The following is a 25,402-nucleotide window of genomic DNA, read 5'->3' on the forward strand; positions in this document are numbered from 1 at the left end:
CAATGTTCAATACATGTATACTATGTACTGGACACAGTAAGGCGACAGTACAGTATTTTGCTCAAGTAAATCTTTACCGAGCTGTCATCATCCCTTTACTGTTCTGTATAATAAAGAAATTTGTACCTATCTAGTAATACTCTTATCTAAAACTTGCTGATACTGTAGTATGTTACTGTAATACATGTACAGTGATATTACTACAGTACAGCTTAACTGTACTGTAAGTGTTCGATATTTTCATCAGACGACTCGACGTAGCCTAAGCGTTTTCTTGAAGCACGACGCAACTACTTATGTGTCATCTGTTGCGCAGTATGCTATATCTACTGTACAGTAACCTGATAATTATATTTATTCCATCTTCTACTTGAAACTTGCTGATATTGTAATGTATATTGCTATAATTTATGTACAATAATATCAATACAGTACAGCTTAACTGTACTGTAAGTGTTCGGTGTTTTCGTTCAGACGGTAGCCTACGCGTTTTCTGGAAGCACGACACAACTCAAGCGTCATTTCTTGCGCAGTATGCTATATCTACCATAGAATAACCCGGTAATTATATTTATTCCATTTACTTCAATTGGCTAGAAAAATAAAAGATAATGATAAAAGTATGGTCAGTAACATTACAGTATAATCATTGCATAGAAACAAAGTATTAAGGTTGATAATGGGTGTAAATATGGATGAACAGCTAGAGTGGATATGAATGTGTTAATGTAGTTTGGCCATGTAGTGAGAATGGAAAATGGCCATCTGCTGAAGGTGATTAATGAAAAAGGTGATGCGAGAAGTGCAGGAAAAAGGCCGAGTTTTGGGTGGATGGATGGGATGAAGAAAGCTCTAGGTGATAGGAGAATAGATGTGAGAGAGGGAGGAAAGTCCCTTGATAGAAATATATGGTATATTCATTCTTTTTACTTGAGAAAGGGGAAATGGTCATCATATGACAAAGAATTTTTTTTTTTTAAATAGCTGAAGTAAGTGACAAAGTTTTGACGAAAGGTGCTTGTTTAATTTTAATGTGCCTTAACAAAAAATTGGTATTAATCTTGTACACACAACAGTGTATATGTTCTATAATGTGATTCGTTTAACAATTGTTACAGATTTGGTGAATTTGAGTGGTGTATCATACCTTGTATTGGATGAAGCAGATCGGATGTTGGATATGGGCTTTGAACCTCAAGTCAGAAAGATTGTGATGAATATACGACCAGACCGTCAGACTATTCTAACAAGGTTTGTAATATCCTTACTCTTATTATTTGGTATTTGCTTTTCTATATACTTCAGACTATTAACCTGTGTCTTTTTCTATTTTCCCTATATTTTTATACTACATCTTTTCTTGCATTTTATTGCTAGTTCATTTTTCAAAATGTGTTAATTTGTGTAAAGCAAGCTTTAAATGACTGTAATGCAAATAGATTTATATTGCTGGGAAATTGGTTATTTCTAAGTTGATTAAAGAAATGAAGCAATTTTGTTGGTTGCATTTCGGTCTTTGGAATTTTTCTATGACTGCTGTAAATGACATCCCTTTTCAATCATTTCAGTGCTACCTGGCCCGACGAAGTTCAGTTACTGGCTAATAAGTTATTAACTAATCCTATTCATGTAATAGTAGGATCACTTGATCTCCAAGCTGTAGATACCATCACACAACGAGTGGTTGTGTGTTCCATCATGGAAAAAGAAGAAAGGGTAAGGATTTCCCCTCATGGAATATGAAATTCCTAAATGAATGATTATATTTTTAGAAGTTGAATTGAAATTTTGATTAGCACATTTGTGTTACATTAACCTTCACATTTTCATTTCAGTTGCTGCAATTTATGAAAAACTTGAAGCCAGAAGACAAAGCAATTATTTTTGTTGCACAAAAAATTACTGTTGATGATCTCTCTGTGAAGCTCCTAGAAGCAGGGTATGCGGTAAGTGTCATTCTTAAACTAAGTCATGTGGTTTCTTATTTTGTTGTTCAATAGGTAGTTGTTTTACATTTTGATTGGCTTTAAATAAGCTCCAGATATCGATACAGTGTCGTTGAAAAGATTCCTTCACAGGTAACTCGCCATGTTTCATATATGTAATTAACTGACTAAGCAAAAGCTCCACACACACCCATATAAAGAAAGGAAAAGTGAAGCAGGCAAGGGAAGAAAATGTTACCACTTCCTAAGAAATTAAGGCAATATTAGACTGCATAGTTAATGGGTTTGCAAAGTCTTCTAATTTTTCCACTATAAATGCCAAAGCAAGCTGTCTTAATTATAATCCGTTCAGAACCAGCCCAAGGCAATTATAGATGTGAGCTATTGACTTTCTAGTAACAAAAATCCTAACACATTTTTTTTTTATTCTTCTCTATACATGTTTTTACTGTTTCTAAAATGTTTGCTGTAACAATATTTTTTTCTCAGGTGGAAAGCATGCATGGTGGCCGAAATCAGCGTGATCGTGAATATTCATTGCGTCAGCTGAAATCGGGAAGGAGTAAAGTTTTGATTGCTACTGATGTCGCAGCCAGAGGGATTGACATTAATGATATAACGTGAGAGTTTATAAAGTTTTGCAATATATTTCACTAGTAATGATTTATATTTTGTACTTGCCATCTTAATTCTTATTGAATTTGCATAAAACTGAATTGAAGTTGCTCATATAATACATTGATTTTTATTTAAGATTCCTCTTATATTTTATTTATGGTTTTCTATTTTGTTTTTCTCAGACATGTTGTTAATTACGATTGTCCAAGGGACATGGAAGAATATGTACATAGAGTAGGGAGAACTGGGCGAGCTGGGCGATCTGGAGAATCTCTAACCCTTGTATGCCGTGATGATTGGAAGGTTTCTGGGAAATTGATAGAAATACTTGAGAAGTCTGATCAGGTAAGAACGTGCCATTTACATAACCCATATTTTATTTTCTAGATGTAGCATTATTGGTTATTAGCTAACTAAGAGCTTCAGATATAATTTTTTGAGATTGATAGTTCTCTGCTTTTTTATGGTTTGATGGTTTAGGGTTATTCAATTGCTTTTTACTCTGAAGGAAAATTTTAATTAGGGAGCAGGTAACTGTTGCATCAGGAAATCTATTTCTGTTCATTTTGTCAGTCTGGTTTTCAAGATCATCTGGTTTTCAAGATCATCTGAAAAATATACTAACACCACAACTGATGATTATTTGAATTTAATTTAATTTTCTTTTTTGTCTGTGTAGTGTACTTCTCTAAACAAGACCTGGCTTTGTTAGCCACTGCCTTACTCTAAACACCACCTGCCCCTTTAGCCACTGCCTTAATTTAGAAATGCCCCTTGAACATTCAAGAATAAAATAATGAAATATAATTGTTAGCCATGAGTAATCTGTAATATACTCTTGTAGATGTTTTCCTAGCCAAAAATAAAGGAAAAATCTTCATTCTGATCAAAGGTTGTTAGTTGCACGAATAAAGTTAGTAGGGTTTAATTAATTGAAATTGAAATATAAGTGATTATAATGGTCATGAATCTGACAAAAAATGAATTTTGAGCTGAAACCTTGATTTTATAGTTTTTGCCTCTCATATGTAGATGCATTTTTTAATTTTCATGTATTATACCAGAGTGCAGTACATTACATTACATTTTCTTTTGCAGGAGGTACCCAATGATTTGTTGAGAATGAAAGAAAGATACGAAAGAGTGAGAGAAGAAGGCCGTGATCGATTTAATCGTAATGGCAAAATTATGGGCTATGGATCAAACATAAGAAATGGTTGGTCTGTAGCATAATTTATTTTCTTTTTCTACACGGTACCAATCATATTTGCATTGCAAAGACACCAATAGGGAATTTTGTTAAGTTTATCAAAATTTAAGATACTGCACAAGCATGACATCAATAGATAAACTATTGTATCAAAGAATACGACTTGTATTTAATGAGAAATATTCATATCTGCAGTTAGCTCCTTAGTCCCAGAATTTTAAGCAATGTTCCCTCTTTCCTCTCATTACCTGATTATTAAGTGTAATTATTTAGAAATGTACCTATATGTACTTTTGAGGATAGCAGTTAACAATGACAATATCCAATAGGGCTAAGTCTGGCAATGAGATGATTTCCAGCCATTTAGTGTTACCGTTTCATCATTAAAACTGCAGTATTTTCTCATTTGGAAATTATGTACCGGAACTTTTGTTACCAGTGTTGTTGTGTATTTAGTTCGTGCTTTAGTTTAAGGTATCTGATATAATTTATATAGATATCTATTTTCTTATGCACCAAAAAGTATAATCTTTAGTTGAATTTTTTAGGAAATCTGTTTAAGGCTTTAAGTTATATTCCATGTAATAGAGTACATAAAATAAATTATAAAAATTATGCAGGTCTAGTTATTCTTTTATTTTTACATACCAAATTTATGGGAAGAAAAGGTTGAAACTATCCTTTGAGTAATAATAGATGAAGTCTCCAGTAATAAGGGAAAATTCAAAATTAACTCTGGAAGAAATGACTAACACCGTAACTGGTTAACTGACGTAATGCAGAGCATGGCAAACAATAATGTAAATATAACAAGTTTTATCTGCTGGAGTATGAAGTTTCTTGAGAGGTGTTAACCTTATTCTTTAATTAATATAAAAGCTACATAACACATTTGTTCTTACACTAATACAAGCAATTTCCCTTTATCAGGAGTATGATTTCAATGATGCTGGAAAACTTCCGTTAAAACTTTTAATGAGATGCTGGGAGGTGGTGCATTAACTGCACCTGACTAGCCACTAGGCTACAGTGCTCCCTTTTATTTAGGCCACAGAGCAGTACAGACTTACTTCTTTGATAACTCAAACGAATGGTATTCTTTTCAGCTTTTTCTTATAGAATTGTTTGATAAGATGGAGAGACTCGTTTGCAGACTTTCTGGTTTGCCCTGGTAAACCTGGGTAGATTTAGCTAAGGAATTGGCAATTTCCAAGCTGTTGCCGTTGTCAGGATTTTTGCCTTTCTTGTCTGCTCATCTACCTGCAAGAGGTGGCAGTAGACATGAGCTCCATTGACAAGTCCTCCCCTGCTGTTGGGGGAAAATTGTTTGATCCGTAACTGGAATACAAACCACGCTATTTATTAGGGGTTATACTTTTGGCGCAGGTAAAATGACGAGCCATTAAATTTTAGCGAGGGTTAACTACCCACACCGCTAGTTAGCGGGGTTAGTAAGGGGGGGGGGTAAGCTTGCTACCACTCCTGTGATTTAGTCCCTTCTGATAGAGAGCGGTTGATTCCTCTCTCCCTCCACGCCTATTCTGGCCTGCCAGTAATTTTTGTCTTTTAATTTACTTTTTCTTATACATGTATACATATGAAAACATTCTTAACTTTTTCTTATACATGTATACATATGAAAACATTCTTAATGTTTATGTATATATATGTGTATAGAAATGTGATAAGTTTCCTTTTCAGTGTTTGTGCTGTGTGTGTGATACATATACGACAACGACACTTGCGTAGATTAGCAAGGCCAGCACAGTTCCACTTCGTGGGGAACGACCTCTCCCTCTCTGGTCCATCGATCTTCCCGTCGGCATATAACCGTTAACTCGGCCGCCGCAGGGAAATCGTCATCGCCCGAACCCTCTTCATTCAGCTTTTGTCTTCGCCTTTAACATTTCCCTATGGAAAACATGGATTTTTGAGCGAAGGGAATGGTGGCCTCTCAAAGATTGACTATGGTCGTTCACCTTTACAACAACAGTGTACTATTGGGGAAGCTCCTTTCCCGTGCGCGGGTTAGGTTGCTCTTCCAATTGTTTGTCAATTATTTTTAGTGAAATTATAATTGTGTTTTAACTTTTCAGATTTTCTCTGTGTGGGGAACACTTCCCTTCGGAGGATCAGTGGTTCTCACTATTAGTGAATATTCTTAGCTGATTTAAATAATTGTAATTCTGTTTTTATTACAGTTACTCCCCCCCCCCTTCCCCCGTGGATGTCGACTGGGGAAGGAAGGGCGCAATACTTATTTTTATGTTGTTCCCTCGGGGTTCTAAGGAGTTCCTCCCTAGGGAATTTCTGTTGAATAATTGATTTTATTTTAGGCGCAATACTTATTTTTAAGTTGTTCCTCTTCGGAGTTCCTCCCTAGGGAATTTTTGTTAAATAATTTTAATTTTTTCACAGTTAACTATACAGTTTTTCTTCGTTTGACTAAGAGTGGCAACGAAGCAGAGCTGTTCTGTTCATGCCTGGGGAATCTGCTGTCACTGCCGTCCCTCAGAGGACATCATCATGGACGTCATCCCTTCTTTTAGAAGTACTCCCATGACAACATGACCAGCACTTCAGATCACCTTAGAATGCTAAAGGAGGTTCGTCTCCAGGGGTTGGACAACTTCCCTTCCGAGGAAAAGTTTCCTCCCCAGGTGTGAGGTGGTTTCTCCCTTCTCAGACTGCTGTTGCAGCCTTCGCCCAGATTTCTCTCCCCCCTTGCTGAGTTTCTCTTCCTTCAGGGGCGGAGCACGGTCTTGGCAAGTCTCTTCTACGAAGTGCCTACCTCTCTTGTTCGCGAGAGAGGCCACTCATAGAGACTCCTCTTCGGAGGATCGCTACTGTTAAAGGTCAGCTTGCTAATCCACCAGCCCTCAATGGGCGTTATCGTGGGCGTCTTCTAGTCTCTTCTACGAAGTGTTCACCTCTCTTGTTCGCGAGAGAGACACCTCTTCGGAGGATCACGCTGCTCATCAGTTCCAGATCATCCTACCAGCAGACCTACCAGCGCAACCTTGCGCTGCAACTTAGTCCGTGGACTTCGGTCCTGGACTCTTCTGCGGATCTTTCACGGTTGCCATCAGTGGATGTTCGCCCTTCCAAAGGGCACATCCCAGTTCCTGATCGTCCTACCAGCTGACCTGTCGATCTACCAACACATCCTTACGCCGCTGGTAGTCCTTTAGACTTCAGTCCTGGACTCTTAACGCGGACCTTTTTACGGTCCCCCATCGGTGGATGCTCGCCCTTCCAATGGGCACATCCCAGTTCCTGATCGTCCTGCCAGCTGACCTACCGATCTACCAATGCAACCTTACACCGCTGTTAGTCCTTAGACTGGACTTTGGTCCTGGTCTCTTCCGTGGACCTTTACGGTCTCCATCATGGATGTTAGCCCTTCCAAAGGGCTTATCCCAGTTTCTGGTTGTCCTGCCAGCTGATTTGCCAAGCTACTAGCTCTACCTTCGTGTGCCAACAGTCTTCCGTGCGTGCGGCAACAGTCTTTCACGCGCCGACTTTCTTCCGCACGCGGGAGACCATCGGGACCCGCGCGCTCTCGCACACACAGTATTGAGCGTGCGGGTGCGGCGATAGTCTTGCGCGCGCGTCAACAGTATTGTGTGCATGAGTGCGCCGTCAGTCTACTGCGCACGCATGCCGACAGTCTACCCCGCGCGCGTCGACGGCCTTCCGCCTGCGCTAACGGTATTCCACACGCGGGCGCCAATGGTCTCCCGCGTTAGCCGCTGATGGCCTTCCGCACGCATGCGCGGCAATGATCTTGTGAGTGGCAGTCTTCCGCGCGTGCGCTGACGGTCCTCTCCGCGCGGGCGCCAATGGTCTTCCGCACGCGCGCACCAGCAGTCTCCATGTAGTGTACTCACGCACGCGCCAATGCACCTGCCCTTGTGCAACCAGTCACACGCTTTGGTGCATTCTAGGAAGAATGCACAAAACTACAGTGCCTTACTGCGCGCCAGCGCTCTTCCACTTTCCTGCGCAGTTGCGGTCTCAGATCCAATGCGCCAGCTCTACCGCGCACGCCAACAGCCTTCCGCGCGTGCGCACGCTGACGGCCTTCCACCCACACCAACGGTATTCCACACGCGGGCGCCAATGGTCTCCCGCGTGAGCAACCATGGACTTCCGCTCACACGCGCGGCAATGAACTTGAGCGCGCACGCAGTCTTCCGTGCGTGCGGGCGCCGATGGTCTTCCGCACGCGCGCGCCAGCAGTCTCCACGTAGTACTCTCACACGCGCCAATGCACCCGCCCTTGTGCAACCAGTCACGCTTCGGCGCATTCTAGGGAGAATGCACAAAACTACACAGTGCCTTACTGCGCGCCAGCGCTTTTCCGCACTTTCCTGTGCCCTCCTGCGCAGTCGCAGTCTCAGTCTCAGATCCAATGCGCCAGCTCTTGCCAAAGAATCAGGGCTCGCAGATCCAATGCACCAGCTCTTGCCTAAGAGCCAGCGCTTGCCTGCTCTCCAGGCAGAAATTGAGCACCAGCATCATCCTGTGTGCCATCGCTCCAGTACTCTCCTACACACTCGCGCAATAGGCTGTAAAAAGGATTAAAACTTTTTGGACAGGTCACCATTGCCCTATTTCTCCCCGCAAACACACAACATTGCCACCGGGAAAAGAGGAATAAGGCTTCACAGAAGGATTCAAGATCCCGAAGATTTCATCTTACATGGGGAATCCTTCGTCCCTGTCTCTCTTGAAGTTTCTTTTTACCTTGACAGACCACCGTCAGCAAACAGGAAAAGATCAACAGTCTGATCTCTAGATCACTGTTTGCTGATGGCTAGTTCACGGTTTACTGATCGCTAGGTCGCCGATCGCCAATTGCTAGCTCAACGCTGATCTTTGACCTCTAGTCCCTCCAATGACTAATGATCTCCGATTGCTTGCGTTTCCAATCACCGATTGCTAGTCAATAACCAGTCATCAGCTTGCTGATCACTAGATCACCGATGGGCAGCTCATCTTTCTTCGATCATTGAACTCCGCTCGCTGATCTCTGACCAGACCATCTTCAGCTTGCTCATCTCTGACCAACCAGGGGGTACCATAATCAGCTTGCTGATCTCTTAACTCGCCATCGGCTCACAGACCACCGATTCATCGGTCATCGGCAATTCACCAGCAGTTCGTGACTCGACCTTATACCTCAAACTCTTCCTGTAGTTTCCTAGATCAGAAGGTATACAACATACTTCTCGCTACTGGCCGTTCGCCATAACACTAAAGTGATCGGCAAACGTTCGACAACCCTCATCAACGGCTTGTCGACAGGGAACTACATGCGAGCACTCTCCAACTGCACAGTAACCACGATACCCAGCGGTTAACCATTGATTAACATTCGCCAGATTGATTCTATTTTAAGGAATAGCATCAATCCCATCAGGGCGCATGGTAAGGCTAAGCGTTGCCTTCCTTCTGTTCCTTAAAGGAATTCTCTCTCCAGCGTCGACAATCTTCCATGCAAAAGGATCTCCAAGGAGCTGTCCCTTTATGTCGATGTCCACACCATGTTGGAGTTCGAACAAGGGCTAAGACCTCGGGTCTTCATTTGCACATTGGACCTAAAGGACACTTACTCCTAGGTCCACACCATCCATCTAGGAAGGTTGGAAGATTCAGTCTCTAGACAAACAAGAAACACCAGTTCAAGGCACTGCTTTGGTCTTTCCACTACACCCATCCTGGTCTCAGGATTGGCTTCTGTCTCCTCTGTTTTGGGACGACTGACTGACCTTAGCAGACTCGGTGACAACCTTGCATTAACACCGGAACTTCCGAGTCTTTTTACCAAGATCCAGTGATCAGGGTAAACCTGGGGAAGTCTTCCCTACTTCCCTCCCAGAAGACACGTGTATCTGGGAAGGATTCTAGACACCAATCGCCACAAAACCTTCTCGAAACGAGAACGACTCCCATTCCAAAGGGACTTAAGTTGGACTGGAATCAGACCCTCGATCCCCCAAACATTCTGACCCCCATGGGACCGGAAGTTTGGACAAACCTCCAGGGATGGGTGTCAGTCGAGAATCTACAGAGCGGCATAACCATCTCATTATCTTTCCCCACCCCTCGGACTTGAGGTTGCGCTTAAAACACATCAAAAGAAGAGAGGAGGGACCATAGTGCTGCACCACACGACCTTAGCCCTCTGGACAGAGTCCAAAAGTACCTTCACTTAAATCTCTTAAGAGATGAAGGCCAACTTTTCGGTCCTTCAGCAGCCTCATTGGTTTCTAACAGTCCCCTCAGTGATGTGATGGACGACACACCACACACCACATAGAGACTCACATCGACAAGCAAGAAGGAACTTGCTCGTAGCCTCTTCCCATCTAACAGTATAAACACTAAGATGGGCCAAAGTCCGTTCAGTACCACTATCAGCCCGCTTCATTCCAGACTAGAAGAATGTGCTTGCCGACAATCTGTGCACAGCATCTCGGATAAGGTATACCGAATGGTCTTTGGATCGCCTTGTAGCCGACAAAGGCCCGACTTTACGGGGTCCTCCACTAGGGATCTGTTCGCAACGCTCCTGAATCTCAGGCTGCCGTTGCTCCCCAGCCCTAGACCCCAAGGCTCTCTGGCAACAGCGGTGGGTACAACGATGTTTACGTCTCGTCCCTGTTTTATCTGGAGAAGGGCACCCAAGAAGGCTAGAACATTTGTCAACCTCTTAAGGATTCTCCAAGCTCCGCTATGGCATTATGCAAAACGGTTTCCAAACTTAAGAGAACCCTCTCCACATCACAGACAACCCACTTCGACACCTACCACAAGCTATAGCTTTGCTATGATTGTACGCATGGAGACTACCCAATACCTCTTTCGCGAAAAGGTTGTCTAGATATCTGAGGAATTCCTCAGCATCAGTCTACCAGGTAGTATAACGTCTTGTGTGGTTGGTGTCATGTGAAAGTCTCTCTCTCCACTCGATACCTCAATTCCAGCAATAGCGGAATCCTCGAGTATATACAGTACAAGAGGAAAAGACCCCCTATTCAGTTTCGACAGGTAAAGATGATCATTCAACCTTGATCCTTCACCTTCAAACTTCCCAACTCAAGCGAACTTACAACTTGCCTTTCCCCAGTCGGAATTGAGACCTTCCTCTCGGAACATGGTTCAAATTCTCCGATCCCTAAAGAGACCTCCTTATGTTCCACTTCACCAAGCAACAAATTTTCTCCTAGAACACAATGTTCCTACACACTCAGACAGCAACCATACGAGTCAAGGAACTTCATGGTCTCTTTCGACATCGCCCATTATTGAGAAGGGTGAAAGACAATGTTCAGTTTCGTCCCTGAGTATGTCGCCAGACACAGTCTTCAAAGGTGACGGATCCTACACAAGTCTGCACTCGGTAACGGACGCTCCAGATCATCCGTTACTGTACCCAGGGTAAGGTATGAGACTTTACCTAAAGAAAACGGCAACAGCCCACCCGGGTCCCTTCTCTTGTCATCAGTACTGGGGGAGACTAGAGGAGGATCACAGAAACGTCATCTCGACATGACGACTCAGAGTGTCAGGGGCATAACTATGCCCCTGGTCCTTCTTAGCAGATTACTCTGTGATGCAGGTTTTACAAGAAAGGATGTGAATGCTCCAGGTTACTTTCACAACCATTCTCCTGCAAGACGTGACCCACAGGAACTCGATACGATCTCTATCAGTCCGGTGTTGGCTGCACAACAGCTGGTTGTAGACCTCAAGCTCCTTATTGGACAAGTAGCAGAAGGTTGAAGGCACTGTTACCTGGTTTTAGTCTGCATGAATGAAAAGATTTGACTGGCTCTTATTCTTTTTTCTTCCTACCCTCTCGTGGGGAAAGCAGCATCCTGGGTTCTCTGCATAAGCTAACCTCAAACCACTGCAGCTTAATACTAGGTACACAAGGGAACATCCCTTGCGTACCTAGTATTAAGGTAATGCTGTTGCGTCCCCATACCCTGGCGAGGTGGTATTGGGAAAGTCTTGGTTACATCAGGTTTTTCCTACATACTCAGAATAACTTTACCTAGACCGTCTCACTTCTCAACACAGATTGCGTAGGCTGCGGACCTTGCGTAGCAAGGTTTTAGTGAGGGCAGGAACTCCTGAGTACTAACCTACTCAGATAAGGAGCCCCGGGCAAAGCCAAAAGCCAGATTAACAGGGACGTCCACCCTTCCTAATGGGTGAGTCACCCCTAATAAATAGCGTGGTTTGTATTCCAGTTACGGAACAAATGACAAATAAGTAGATAATTTGTATTTTTCCTAACTATACAAACCTTAGCTATTTATACAAACATCGGAGAAGCCGCCTGTCTCATATGTCTTGAGCCGCGGTGAAAACGGTGTTGGCCAAGTGTGTGTGCGTGGCCGTTGCAAAGCCACGACCACCCAAAACAACATACCCAGCTACTGGCATTCTGTCGTTTCCTCCACCCTTCTTCATCTCTCTCTCACCATCATCATCATCATCACCACCACCAAGTCCTGAGGCGACAGCACTGTGGGTGAAGGGGGCAGGCCTGGATAGCTGGAAGCCCTTAGCCCACGACTACACTCAGGCGGCGAGTCTAAGATTCAGTCGCTCTCTGGTGACGGTGCCGTGACACCAGAGTTCGGCAGCTGGACCCGTGACTGGGCTGGCCTATTGAGGACACCGCAGCCCACCCCACATGGGGAGGCCCCTAGAAAAGGTGGGGTAAACATCGGACATGGCAAACCCGTCTGGTCAGCTCACCGCGGCTGGCGGACATCCCACTAATGCGGTCAAAACAACAATAAAAAAATAACCTTAGGTGCGTGGAACATCCGCACCCTCCAAGACGTGACGAACACCAACCGCCCAGAACAACGTACAGCCCTCGTCTGCAAGGAGCTAGCCCGCTTCAATGTTGATGTGGCGGCTCTTAGCGAGACCAGACTACCCGAAGAGGGCAACATCAGGGAAGCTGGAACAGGCTACACCATCTTCTGGAAAGGCAAGGCCCTAGAGGAGCCTCGCATCCACGGTGTCGGCTTCGCCATCTGTTCCCAGCTAGTGCAGCAGCACAACCTCGCTCCCAAGGCCATCAGTGAGCGCCTGATGACTGTCCGCATCCCCATCACGCGGGACAGACACCTCACCCTAATCTCTGTCTATGCCCCGACTATGACCTCAACCGATGATGACAAAGCTGCCTTCTACACCCAGCTCGACCGCACCATCCAGGCAGTGCCCGCCAATGACAAGCTCGTTGAGTTTGGCGACTTTAATGCCCAAGTAGGCAAAGACCATCGCCTGTGGGAGGGAATCATCGGCCGCCATGGCATTGGAAATTGCAATGCCAATGGCCAACTCCTACTGGGTCTGTGTGCAGAACACCAACTTGTGGTAACCAACACCATCTTCCAGTTACCAAAACGACAAAAGACCACATGGAGACACCCACGGTCTAAACACTGGCACACCCTGGACTACGTCCTGACCAGAGCCAGAGACCGAGGAGACGTCCGCATCACCCGATCCATGCCCGGATCGGATGACTGCCGGACGGACCAGACTCCTCATCTCCCGACTCTCCATGACGACCCTACGACCACCCATAAGGCCACCTGACAGCGTACCACACCAACGCTTTGATTGTAGTAAGCTCCGCAACCCACAGGTGGCACAGAACTACAAGGAGGCCTGCGAACAACACCTCGCAGACCCCGTGGGTCAGGCCACTGTTGAGCACCACTGGACCACCCTCGGAAACGCCATGGCCCGTGCCGCGGAGGAAACACTAGGCTACACCACCAAGAAACGGCAGGCTTGGTTTGATGAGAATGATGCTACCATCTCTCTTCTCATTGAAACCAAACGACAAGCACGCCTTACTTTGGAAAACCAACCAACAGCAGCTAACAAATGTGCTCACAAGGTGGCTGAAGCTGGTTGCCAAAGAGGGATCCGTGAAGCCCAGAACACCTGGTGGCAAAGAAAAGCTGCAGAAATACAGAGTTTTGCTGACCAACGTGACCTGCGCAGCTTCTATGCAGCAACAAAGGAAATATTCGGTCCCACACGGTCATCAATGGGCAGCCTGAAGGACGCTGATGGGGCCACGACCATCACCGACAGCGAGGGCATCCTGGCCAGGTGGAGGTCTCACTTTGAGAACCTCCTCAATGACCAAGCAGACACCCCAGACGATCTCCTGCGAATGACCCCGCAGCATCCCGTCCGTCACTGGATGGCACTACCACCCTCCATTCATGACTTCAACAAGGCCCTGCAGCGCATGAAGCCCGGCAAAGCCCCAGGGCCAGACAACATCCCGTTGGAGCTCCTCTCTCACGGTGGCCCCGGTTTGAGGAACCGTTTGATGCTCCTTATACTGAAAATATGGGAGACCAAGACCCTCCCCAGTGACTTCCGCGATGCAAACATCGTTACCATCTTCAAGAAGGGAGACAGGGAGAACTGTAACAACTACCGGGGAATATCACTACTAAGCATCGCGAGTAAGATTTTCGCTTGGATTCTCCTTGACCGCCTCCTTATTCTCGCAGAAGACGTCCTGCCAGAGTCCCAGTGCGGCTTTCGACCTTCCCGCGGGACCATAGATATGATCTTCTGTGCGCAACAACTACAAGAGAAGAGCCTCGAACAACAACAGCCCATAATGTTCATCTTCTGGGACTTGAAAAAGGCCTTCGACAAAGTACCTCGACCTGCCATGTGGGCTGTCCTCAAAAGATATGGCTGCCCACCCGATTTTATTAAGCTGGTGCGTGCCCTCCATGACGGAATGGTTGGGAGAGTCTGCCACCAGAACTCTCTTTCAGACCCATTCCCCATCAACGGCAGCCTGAAGCAGGGCTGTGTTCTGGCCCCAACGTGTTTCTCGCTATACACCGCAGCAATGCTCAACGAGATTCCCCCAGACACACCCTCAGTCGACCTACGTTTCCGCATGGATGGAGGCGCTTTCAACCTCGCCAGACTCCGCGCCAGAACCAAGACCACCTTGTGTGCAGTGCGAGAACTGCAGTATGCTGACGACAATGCCACCCCAGGTCAGACGGCAGAGGACCTGCAGTCGTTAGCTGATGCATACAACTCTGCCTACGAACGTTTTGGGATGCAAGTCAACACAGATAAAACCAAGACCCTCGTCCAACATCCACCAGGACTGATGCTCCCAAACTTCAATACCACAATGAATGACCAACCGTTAGAACAGGTGGACCAGTTCTCCTACCTAGGGAGCATCCTAACATCAGCTCCCACAAGCAAAAAGGACGTGGAGAACAGGATCAGGGCAGCCCACTCCGCCTTTGGCCGACTCAACTGCCCCGTATTTAACAACCGCCGCATATTTAACAACCATGCACTGACAATGACCACCAAAATAATGGTGTTCAGGGCAGTAGTCCTCTCCACGCTCCTGTATGCATGTGAAACAAGGACGCTATATAGAAATATTAAAAACCTAGAACGCTTCCAACAAATGAAACTGAGGCAGATCTTGAAAATCCCCTGGGAGAGCCACACCACCAACATTGAAGTCTTAGAACGTGCCTCGGTGACCAGCGTGGAGGCCACCATCATCCACCACCGCCTCCGCTGGATAGGACACGTGCATAGGATGGATCCATCTAGGCTCCCAAAGAAAATATTCTACGGAGAACTGACCCACGGCACCAGACCACGAGGAGCCCCGAAAATGCGCTATAAAGATCAACTAAAGTGCACCCTGGCTCTAACTGACATCGATCCTTCCTCATGGGAAGAAACAGCCAGGGACAGGAAAACCTGGAGGAGTACAGTACACCATGGCACCGTGGACTTCGAGGAGAGAAGAAGGAGAGACCGATTAGAACAGCCCCGCCCACCACCTACCCTCCCTTGTGAACACTGTCCGCGACTCTTCCACCACAGACTAGTACTTAACAGCCACATCAGACACAAGCACCCACCCCATAGATAGGAGGCTGATGGCTAACGACAGAACCCAATACTCGGACACGAGTGGGCGCCGACGACGACGATACAAACTTGCCCACCATCCCTATCCCCCCTTGTCCTACCTCCAAGCAAAGTGACTAATTCACAGGCGAGTGAACAGGAGTGGTAGCAAGCTACCCCCCCCCCCCCTACCCCCGCTAACTAGTGGTGTGGGTAGTTAACCCTCGCTAAAATTTAATGGCTCGTCATTTCAACTCCGCCTAAAGTATAACCCCTAATAAATAGCTAAGGTTTGTATAGTTAAGAAAAATACAAATTATCTACGAATTTGTCATATTCTCTCTTGCTATAGTATCATCATTGCCATCGTCAGAATCCTTGATGATTAAAGCTTGGTAAGGAGGAAAAGAAATGTTCATGCCCTCTTTCCTGCCTCAGGACTTGTTTCCTTGACATTCTTCTGTTGCTGAACCCTGCTGCATTGAAGTAAAAACCATGAAACCAAAGTTTCTTGACTGACCACTTTGCATGTACACGTGAGAGAGGCGATGTGGCACCCAACACCAAAGCAGCGTGGGAACGTGATTGAACGCGAGATACAGGTGTTCGTGTCCCTGCTACCAGTACGAGACTGAGTACTCACACCGCCATTTAGGATAAAGGGCGTCAACTTTGTCTCCTTCCTTTTTCAAAGAATTCCAGAAAGACAAGATCACCTAGGAAGATGGCAATACAGCAGAAGGATTGTGGTGGAATGTACAATAGACTAGCACTCATTTTACATGGGCATAATGCCAGTAGATTGTCTCTTTGCCCACCATCACCACGTGATCGGTCTTTACTTAGGAGGATTAATACTACTGGAGATGCCCTGGCTCACAGGTCTTACCTGAAGCCAGGTTTACCAGTCAAACTCATTTCTTGCTCCGCCATTGACTGGTAAAAAGGGTCTTGGAACCAAAGATACCTACGGAGCTAGTGTTATTGTTATTCCTAACAATCTCTTTTATATATGTTTATCTTTGATACCTTTTGGGTAAAATTCTTAAACATTTTATGACTCGGTTTATTAATGATTTTTAATTTCAAGAACAACAACATATAAAAAAATCCATACACGAGTCAATCACTTGCTACTCTGGAAGATATTTTAAATCTGATTTGATTAAGCCCATGATAACACACAGTTGCCTGCCTTTAGGCAAAAGTCAGTAACAACAGGTATCAGATTACCACAAGCTATGTTCAATGTAATAGAGGGTTATAAAGTGTAACGATTTTACCATAGTTCAATATTCCAAGGAGCTAGTAACAGATTCACCAATACGTCGAGTAACAAGTTTGACATTAATTTTTTCTAATAAAGCAGCACTGGAAGGAGCCATCACTACTAAAAAACATAAGAAAATAGTTACCATCTATAAACAAAGGTCTGAGTACAACCGACTCTTAAGTTCCAGCACACTGTCGGAAGGTTAACTTGGCAATCGACAACTGATAGTGTGACCAGTAAGCCTGGCTTCACCTAATCCGGGTCAGGGCATCTCCAGTTATTTTTCCTCCAAGGTCTTTATGCATTTGGAGATCTTCCTACGCGTGGAGATAGGTCCATGTCACGAGATCCTTCCATGCTCCAAGACCAGTTAACGATACAAGACCTCCTATGGACTAGATCTTCCGACACATCCAACCAAAGACCTGAGGCAGGTGACTTTACAAGACTGCTCTGTACACTTGTTTAAGCATTGAGAAACCACACCTTATCACCCAGAGACAGGCCTTCACACTACATGCCACTCTGTGCTACATCGCTCTCATTTGCCCTTTAGAAGCTGAAGCACCTTGTGCATTACCAGCCTCGGACGGCATAAGAGAAAGGGGCAACCCAACCTCTGAGAATCGGACACTAACGGTTTCGCCACAGTTCCGTTGTGTGTTCAGTATGGGTATACAATAGAGGGATTTTCCGGAAGTATGCATCAAGAGAGGAGGATTCCCGAGAAACAGTTGACTTAACAGTACTAGTTAAAGTTGAAAATCCAGAGGCGGAGACTTCGCTTGTCAAGGTTTAGGAACTCATTTATATAATGACTTTGGAAGGCAACTGTTGTTCCCATCAGGGGAGGAATAACATCCATAGAGATTACATGGTCAGAACTAAATTTAGCAGATTGAATAAGAGTGCGCTTCTCTTGACAATATGACTGATCTACATATCGGGAGATGTAAACCTCTATTGACTGATCTAGCAATAAACGCACTTACTCGTCCACGAGGGCAAACTGTTCTCGCCACTTAAGTCTGCTTCCAGACCCCCAACTAACATCATGGATTGATCATTGGTGAGGTGCAGTCCCCAACTTCAACACGACCCAGTATTTATTAAAGCTTAACACTGTAATCGCTTAATCAGTGGGCCAATGGGGTCCTAAAGAGAAGGGATACCATACCTTCCTGCTCACAAGTGGGGAGTTGCCTATCAAGTTGTAAGGCATTGTGGCAACAGCACAGAGAAAACAGCTGGGGGTTGAAAGTCGTCCGAGAGAGACACTCAATCCCCTCCGTTCATCAAGTCTCGCCTTTCACAAAAACACTGAAGACGTTCAAGAAATATCATCCGAGATCGACAAAAGCTCTGACAATAGTTGCCGAGATAAAGATGATGGAAGGGAAGAATTTGCTAGAAATCGTACAAGACTGATCTTTAAACTTTTAGTCTTTTCCTTGTGGAAAGTTCAGCATGAGACTAGAGACTGGTCATCGATCTATTCCACTGAATGGGTTATTCTGCAAACACCCTTCAAGATGATGACAACAAGCACCAACAGGAAAGATCCATTCATGCTTTCTGTAGACATGGAGGATGCGTACTTTTAGATGCCCATTCATTGGGCCTACAGAAAGTAGCTCCGTTTCGTTCTCCGAGGAGTAGTGTGTCGGTTCAAAGCCCTGTGATTTGGAATGTCCACTACTTCCCAAGTGTTCACACTGATCTCTATTTTGGGAATGCTCAAATGGGATTCCTCTTATGAGATGTCTAGACAACATGTGCCTACTGTACATTATCTCGGTCGTGGCACACTTGTCACCTCTGTAATATTACTACGCCTGCCATCATTAACACTTTTCTTATTACTGTGTTATAGATCTTGACTTTTAGCTTGACTGGCATTTTCTTCTCAACTAAAGCCTCACATCTTTTCTCCAGATTTATGATAAAACCCAAGACTAAATTATTCCACCTGTTTTATACTGTAGCCTCTACTTCCATGTATGGTTATCCTGTCGCTATCTTCCTTACTGCTCACCATAGTTTCAACTCTGTAGTAGAAAAGAAGTACTAGAGGAGGTCGTGGAGTGACAAAAACAAACTGTTCAATAGGCATGAACATCCACAAACGTACTGAGGACTAGAGAGTTGATGAAGAAGCCTGCAAAACATGTACACGGCTCTTTGAAGCTCGGAGAAGATGAATACATCAGGAACCAAACACCCTGTGGGGGTATTAAGCGCTAAGGTTAACACTTGTGCTTTACCCAGTACCTCGGAAGAAAAACTAGCTACAGGAAAAACTGCCAGGTGTTGGGAGCTGTTTCTGTTACAAACAGCCACCTAGAAGAGAGCTGACTATTGACGATCTTGAGCAGGAGAGTGATGATCGTGAGCAGGAGAAAGGTGAGGCGAACGGCGAGTTGATGATAGGTGAGCTGGCGATAGTTGATCATAGGCTGGTGAATGGTGAAAGACGATAATGAGCTGGCGAACCGTCACGAGCTGAAGGATGATCATTGGGATCATGAACTGACGCTGCAGCTGCAGTAGGGCGAGCCGAGTCTATTGGCAAGAAGAGTTAGCTGGGTGTGACAAATCTGCTGGCGAGACGAGAAGGGTTTAGAGGAGACGAGATCTGGGCAAGGTGAGTGCTGGGCTGGGTGGCTTAAGTCTGCTCCCAAAGAGAAAGAGCGGGGAATGTACAAATCCAATTCCCGCTGGAATAATCTTCCGAAGTGGAGACCGAACAGGTGAAGGAAGTCTCCCTCAGACAGGAAAGGCGACCTAAACATCTTCTGCCGCTGTCGACAATTCTCTCTGCAAGCAAAAGGGAAAATTCCAACACCTGGAGGCAAACTTCCTAGCAGTACTCTCTGCCTCTCCTCAGTGAGCTCTAGCTGAAATTGAATGTTGACATCAACTGTTGCCGAGATCAAAGCCAAAGCTTGTTCTCTGGGTTTCTCTGAAGAGGTTACCCAAAGGATGATGTCAGCGAGATGGACAGGAATGGATAAATCCAATTCCAGACAGAGGAATACCCTGAAGGGAAGACTAAACAGGTGAAGGAAATCTCCCACGGACGTGAAAAGGCGACCAACATCTGCTGCCGCTGTCGACAATTAAACCCGCTAGCAGGAAGATTTCCGAACTGTGGCTGGTAGAGGGATTTTCCCTTGGAAGGGAGAAATTCCAATACCTGGAGGCAAACCTCTAGGCAGCATACAGTGCTTCCCCTCAAGCTTTGCCAACTTAGTGCCGTCTGCCCAAACAGAGGACATGACGGCATTCTCCTGTTTTTTCAGGCCCATAAATAATGGACATGAAACAGCAGCTATGTCAGCAATCCATACCTGTTCATGGCTTAACCATTGGTCTAGAGCAATATCCAACTATGCCACGATGGAAGACCTTAAAGATCGTAGTACCGTACGAAGATTGTTACGAGCAGGCACTAAAGCCCTAGAATTCCTGCTACTTTAGACCGTTTTCCTATGGGGGAACTGTTCTGAAAAGATGTGACCCAATGTTGGCCAGATGCACAAAACTACCGCCTGGAGAGGCATTAATTTCGAGAAATTCGGATTTGCTGAATTCGCCATATCCGTTCTCCAAGTCAGAAGTAGAGTTGACAAAAGCTAAGATCGCTAGACGAACAAACAACTTCAGGAAGAGAAAGAATGACAATTGGTAGATCTGCTGTGAAGTGCGTACAGAGAGGCCTGTATAAGATTCAGAGGCACCCAGTAGTTCAAACTACTTTAACCGGGGGATTGAGATCCTCTATCCCTGAAGGTAGGGACTGATGTTATAGTGTGGAAGGAAGTGACGTCCACTCTCTAAACATCGAAGATGACATGTTCAAGATATGGGCCTCCCTTTTCCCAGTTTTATTCCATATTTTAATTAGTCTAGATAAGCTCCACAGTGTAGGTGTTGAGGTGGCATATTTCAGTCCCGAGACTAGATATTCTCTTCTTCAAGAGTATTGTACTGTATTCTATACCAGACTTGGGCAGGGGAAATACCTGGTGCAAGCTCCCCAGTTCCGTCAGCATTGCAGAGGGTGGAAGGGGAGTCTTGGATCTCCCCCCCCCCCTGTTGGGGGCAGTTAAGGGAGTAGTAAAAAATAGAGGGTTGGGCATGAATGTAAAGAGAGTTCTATATGAGAAAGTGATTGTACCAACTGTGATGTATGGATCGGAGTCGTGGGGAATGAAAGTGATGGAGAGACAGAAATTGAATGTGTTTGAGATGAAGTGTCTGAGGAGTATGGCTGGTGTATCTCGAGTAGATAGGGTTAGGAACGAAGTGGTGAGGGAGAGAACGGGTGTAAGAAATGAGTTAGCGGCTAGAGTGGATATGAATGTGTTGAGGTGGTTTGGCCATGTTGAGAGAATGGAAAATGGTTGTCTGCTAAAGAAGGTGATGAATGCAAGAGTTGATGGGAGAAGTACAAGAGGAAGGCCAAGGTTTGGGTGGATGGATGGTGTGAAGAAAGCTCTGGGTGATAGGAGGATAGATGTGAGAGAGGCAAGAGAGCGTGCTAGAAATAGGAATGAATGGCGAGCGATTGTGACGCAGTTCCAGTAGGCCCTGCTGCTTCCTCCGGGGCCTTAGATGACCGGGGAGGTAGCAGCAGTAGGGGAGTCAGCATTATGAAGCTTCATCTGTGGTGGAAATGTGGGAGGTTGGGCTGTGGCACCCTAGCAGTACCAGCTGAACTCGGTTGAGTCCCTGATTAGGCTGAAGGAACATAGAGAGTAGAGGTCCCCTTTTTGTTTTGTTTCTTTGTTGGTGTCGGCTACCCCCCAAAATTGGGGGAAGTGCCTTGGTATATAGATAGATAGATAGATTATAGGTATAGCTGTTAGTTGTTTATTGCATAGTATTGGTTACAGAGTTAAGGTACCAACTGCAGTCCTTACCAAGTCAACCTCAAGGAAGATCTTTAAGATTCCACCTTTCGAGAAGAAAGCCACGGGTTATAACCCGTGCCCTTGTCAGGACTCAAGATTGTACAGTAAGAGGAAGACTAGTCTATGAAATGTGGACCCTCTCTGCCCTATCTTGGTAGAGAGCCAGCCCCAACCGGTGACGACCAGATGTCTGGCAATAAAACAACATCATTTATTTTTCAGACAAGAATGATCTTTTCCAAACTATGATTTGATGATAGAACCTTTTCTCAGGGAAATTACTATCCGTGTTAGGAAGCAATGTCTACTATAGTATCCGTGGTGCGAGTGGTGAGCCCCTCCCTAGTCGTAAGAAACTTTGCTTCCCATGTCCCTGGGGTGACATAACGTCCTGAGAATACTGTATATATACCAAGAAGTTAAATAGGACTGCAGTAGTTTCTTCCTAGTCTAGAGAGAGCACAAGCCTCTCTAGAAAAGAGAATCACTTAGACATGAGGACCCTAAGGGCATTAATCACATGTAACTCTTTCAGAAAGCCTGTCAAGAGGTTTACGAAGAGGTATAATCCAGATGTTCCCTCAGAAGAATCAAGACATCACTCAAGTAGAAGCAGTAGGACCAGAAGAGCCATGTCCTCTACACCTCCTTACAAGTTTGACCTTAAATGATCTCCCTACCATAACCTATGTCCTCCTCCTCATCTGCAGAATAAAGATCAGAAGATACAAGGGAGTCAGATGGACATACCAACCTACTGTGAATAAGAAAAGATCAATGAGTCTAGTATCCAACGTAATGAGCCAGAAGAGACATTCGGACTGATTAAAGAGGATCACTCTTGGACCAGTCGCAATGAGTTTGCTCGACATGTCGCAGAAGAATTCTGAAATAACGTCTTTCCAGAGAAGAATTCATTATCAAATGAGGGCTGCTCAGATCATAGAGAATCCATACTAGATTGACTTTAGTATGAAGAGAGTTCCAAGGCTTTGGCTAAGGACTGTTTGACAATCTTGAAAACGGTTCCTATAGCCTTCATGAAGGTTCAGATCTAGTTAGAGATCTTGGAACAAGCTCTGTTCTGAGATGCTTGGATTCCTTGCCTGAAAGAACTATCGACACCCTTGTTATGAGGGCCGCTGGTAGATGAAACGGTCTCATAGGAGTAATCCCCCCTACTAATGATGCAGGAAGAAGGGTGTTTCATCATCTAAGTTTATCCTCGTGATATCAGGCAGAGGGGCCTTAATTATGGATCTAACTACCCTCTACTCTGACCCCTTATCTTCCAGCCAATTAACAAGCCTACAGGCAGGGTCTACTTCTTTGGGAAGCTAACGCAGGAATGCTTTATTTCCTGTGATGATCATACAGTATTCTCCTTATAGTATGGGAACTGGATCTCATGAGTTTGTTCCTGAACATTTCTTGAGCTTGACTCCCAAAGTTCAAGGAAGGTAATAACGCTCCATCAACAACTCTTCACAAATTTGTCTCTCGAAAGTCTAGGAAGGACCAGGATGTTCCGACACCCCTGCCCAAGGAGACAAAATTTTCTCCTATGGTCAGGAGGAAGTTCTTCCTGACCATGGACAACCTGTAAACTGAGGCCTAACCGGAAACTTACTATCCTCTAGGGAAGAATCACCAGGGATCCCCCCACAATAATATGACATTAGTGCCACCTTGTTTTGTCTGTAGCTCAATGAATAATCCAGACTCGGGCTAGAAAGATCTCTGGTAACTCTTTCACAATATTGACTCAGATTCCTGATCATACGAACTAGTTGTTTTGTTCCGTAGAACAATGTAAAATAGCTAGGACATATTGCTTTTCCCCCCCTTATTTGGGTTCAAAAGCTCTGACCTCTGGAAGAAGATGGATGGGGCACCTTTTTCTCTCTAAGTATAGTAATATCAGAAAAACCTTTGCATCCTCAGTGAAACCATTGCGAGGGACTCGCCTTGAACATATGGTCTAAATGGACTTGGCTGCCACCCTAGCATTCTGCAATACCAGTTGACTAAACTGGTTTCCAAAACCAATGTGTTTGCGAGTGTTTACATGTTCTGATACAATGTATTCAGGAGCTCCATCTATTTTGAGAAAGAGAAATGGTTATAAGAGCCTATATATCCTTTGGGGAAGCTTTGCTAGAGATCCCCTCTCACTCTCAATCACATGATACATGTGGATTTGCTGCAACTTCCGGGTTCTATAAAACCTCAACTGATAGATGGTAAAGAAACGCACCGTTGGATATTTACATAAAAAAGGGCACATTCAAGTCTGTGGACATCCTCTCAATGGGCACCATGGTGACAGGACTACTATGACATAATAGACACTCACAAGATGCATGCCAGTTTCCAGCCAAAGGCCTCGTTACTCCGACTTCCTTGGCTAGGAAGATTGTGGAATAGGAAATGATCTTCATTGGACTTGAAGCCTACCCTGGGTTTTTTTCACCCCAAAGCAAGTAAGTGCACCTCAATTTTTTTAGTATTTATTGATGTACTAAAAAAAATCGGCCCCCTATATATTATATACTTTTTGGGAACTGAATGAACATCCTTGCCTCATTACGAGCCAGTTATGATGTTACTTGGTGTCTTTTGGATCACTTACTATTGTTATTAGTAACTGTAACAGAGGTTTTATCTCTCAAGAAACAGAAGTTTGGCCTTGCCTCTTTTTGAGCAGCCTACACTACCCTCGATGATTCACACTGATCTCTTGCTATCAATTAAAGTGATTAAATCTTCCAGAGAGGAAGGGTTTACCTCTTAACTTCACAGACTTCCTCCCTCCTGAGGGAGACTCTCTATATAAATGACTCGGAAGTTTATATCCACGTAGCAATAAACTTAAAAATTTTATATACAGTAATACCTCTGGATACGAAAGTTTCTGCTTACGAAAAATTCAGGATACGAAAAGCGATACAAAGATTTTTATGCCCCAGTATACGAACAAATTTTCAGGATACGAAAAGCTTACGAGATCCCAACTCGTCACCGAGAGTACAGTACCTTTTTTTTCAGGGTATCAACCCTTAATTTAGGTGTACAGGTAACAATACACCTTCACTGATCCAAATGCTTTACATACAGTACCGTAACTTTTATACAGTAGTAAAGAAAATGGACCGTTTTCTTAGGGCTTGGAGGGGATAACTAGGCTATAACTACATTATTGAATAATCTCATGGTGGTTTCTGGAATGGATTAGGCTGTTTTTAACGGTTGGGTTAATTATTGAATGATGGAAATGGCTGCATTGCATGTTTATTACTACAGTTTAGCATGTTTATGAAAGAAAAGGTGACTTTTTGTAAGGCTTGGAACGGATTAGGCTATTTACATGTAAAACGCGACTCAGGATACGAAAAAATCATGATACGAAACCGTATCCTGAGGCATCACTGTAATTATGTTATTTTCATTAGTAAAATAAATTTTT

The 25,402-nt window shown here is 44.7% G+C and overlaps 1 protein-coding gene and 1 long non-coding RNA gene across 2 annotated transcripts in view; one reads left to right on the forward strand and one right to left on the reverse strand.

The window, feature by feature from the left end:
- LOC137630093 (uncharacterized) overlaps positions 1–25,402 on the reverse strand; it is a 571,093-nt gene that overhangs the window by 250,393 nt on the left and 295,298 nt on the right. The gene's annotated exons all lie outside the window — the stretch shown is intronic.
- Positions 751–4,389, forward strand: LOC137630004 (probable ATP-dependent RNA helicase DDX43). Its single transcript, XM_068361508.1, has 7 exons — positions 751–856; positions 1,119–1,251; positions 1,569–1,716; positions 1,836–1,946; positions 2,436–2,566; positions 2,747–2,909; positions 3,663–4,389. Exons 1-7 carry the CDS (start codon positions 751–753, stop codon positions 3,795–3,797), a joined length of 927 nt encoding a protein of 308 aa, XP_068217609.1. The 3' UTR covers positions 3,798–4,389.

The sequence above is a fragment of the Palaemon carinicauda genome, chromosome 38, assembly GCF_036898095.1.
Source record: "Palaemon carinicauda isolate YSFRI2023 chromosome 38, ASM3689809v2, whole genome shotgun sequence".
In the NCBI taxonomy this organism is placed as follows: Eukaryota; Metazoa; Arthropoda; class Malacostraca; order Decapoda; family Palaemonidae; genus Palaemon; species Palaemon carinicauda.

What these genes read in the sequence shown, in the direction of transcription:
- LOC137630004 (XM_068361508.1), top strand. Translation starts at nt 751, where the DNA reads ATGGAAAATGGCCATCTGCTGAAGGTGATTAATGAAAAAGGTGATGCG. An exon ending in CGTCAGACTATTCTAACAAG is followed by an intron (nt 1,252 to 1,568) that starts GTTTGTAATATC and finishes CAATCATTTCAG; the next exon opens with TGCTACCTGGCCCGACGAAG. An exon ending in TCCTAGAAGCAGGGTATGCG is followed by an intron (nt 1,947 to 2,435) that starts GTAAGTGTCATT and finishes TTTTTTTCTCAG; the next exon opens with GTGGAAAGCATGCATGGTGG.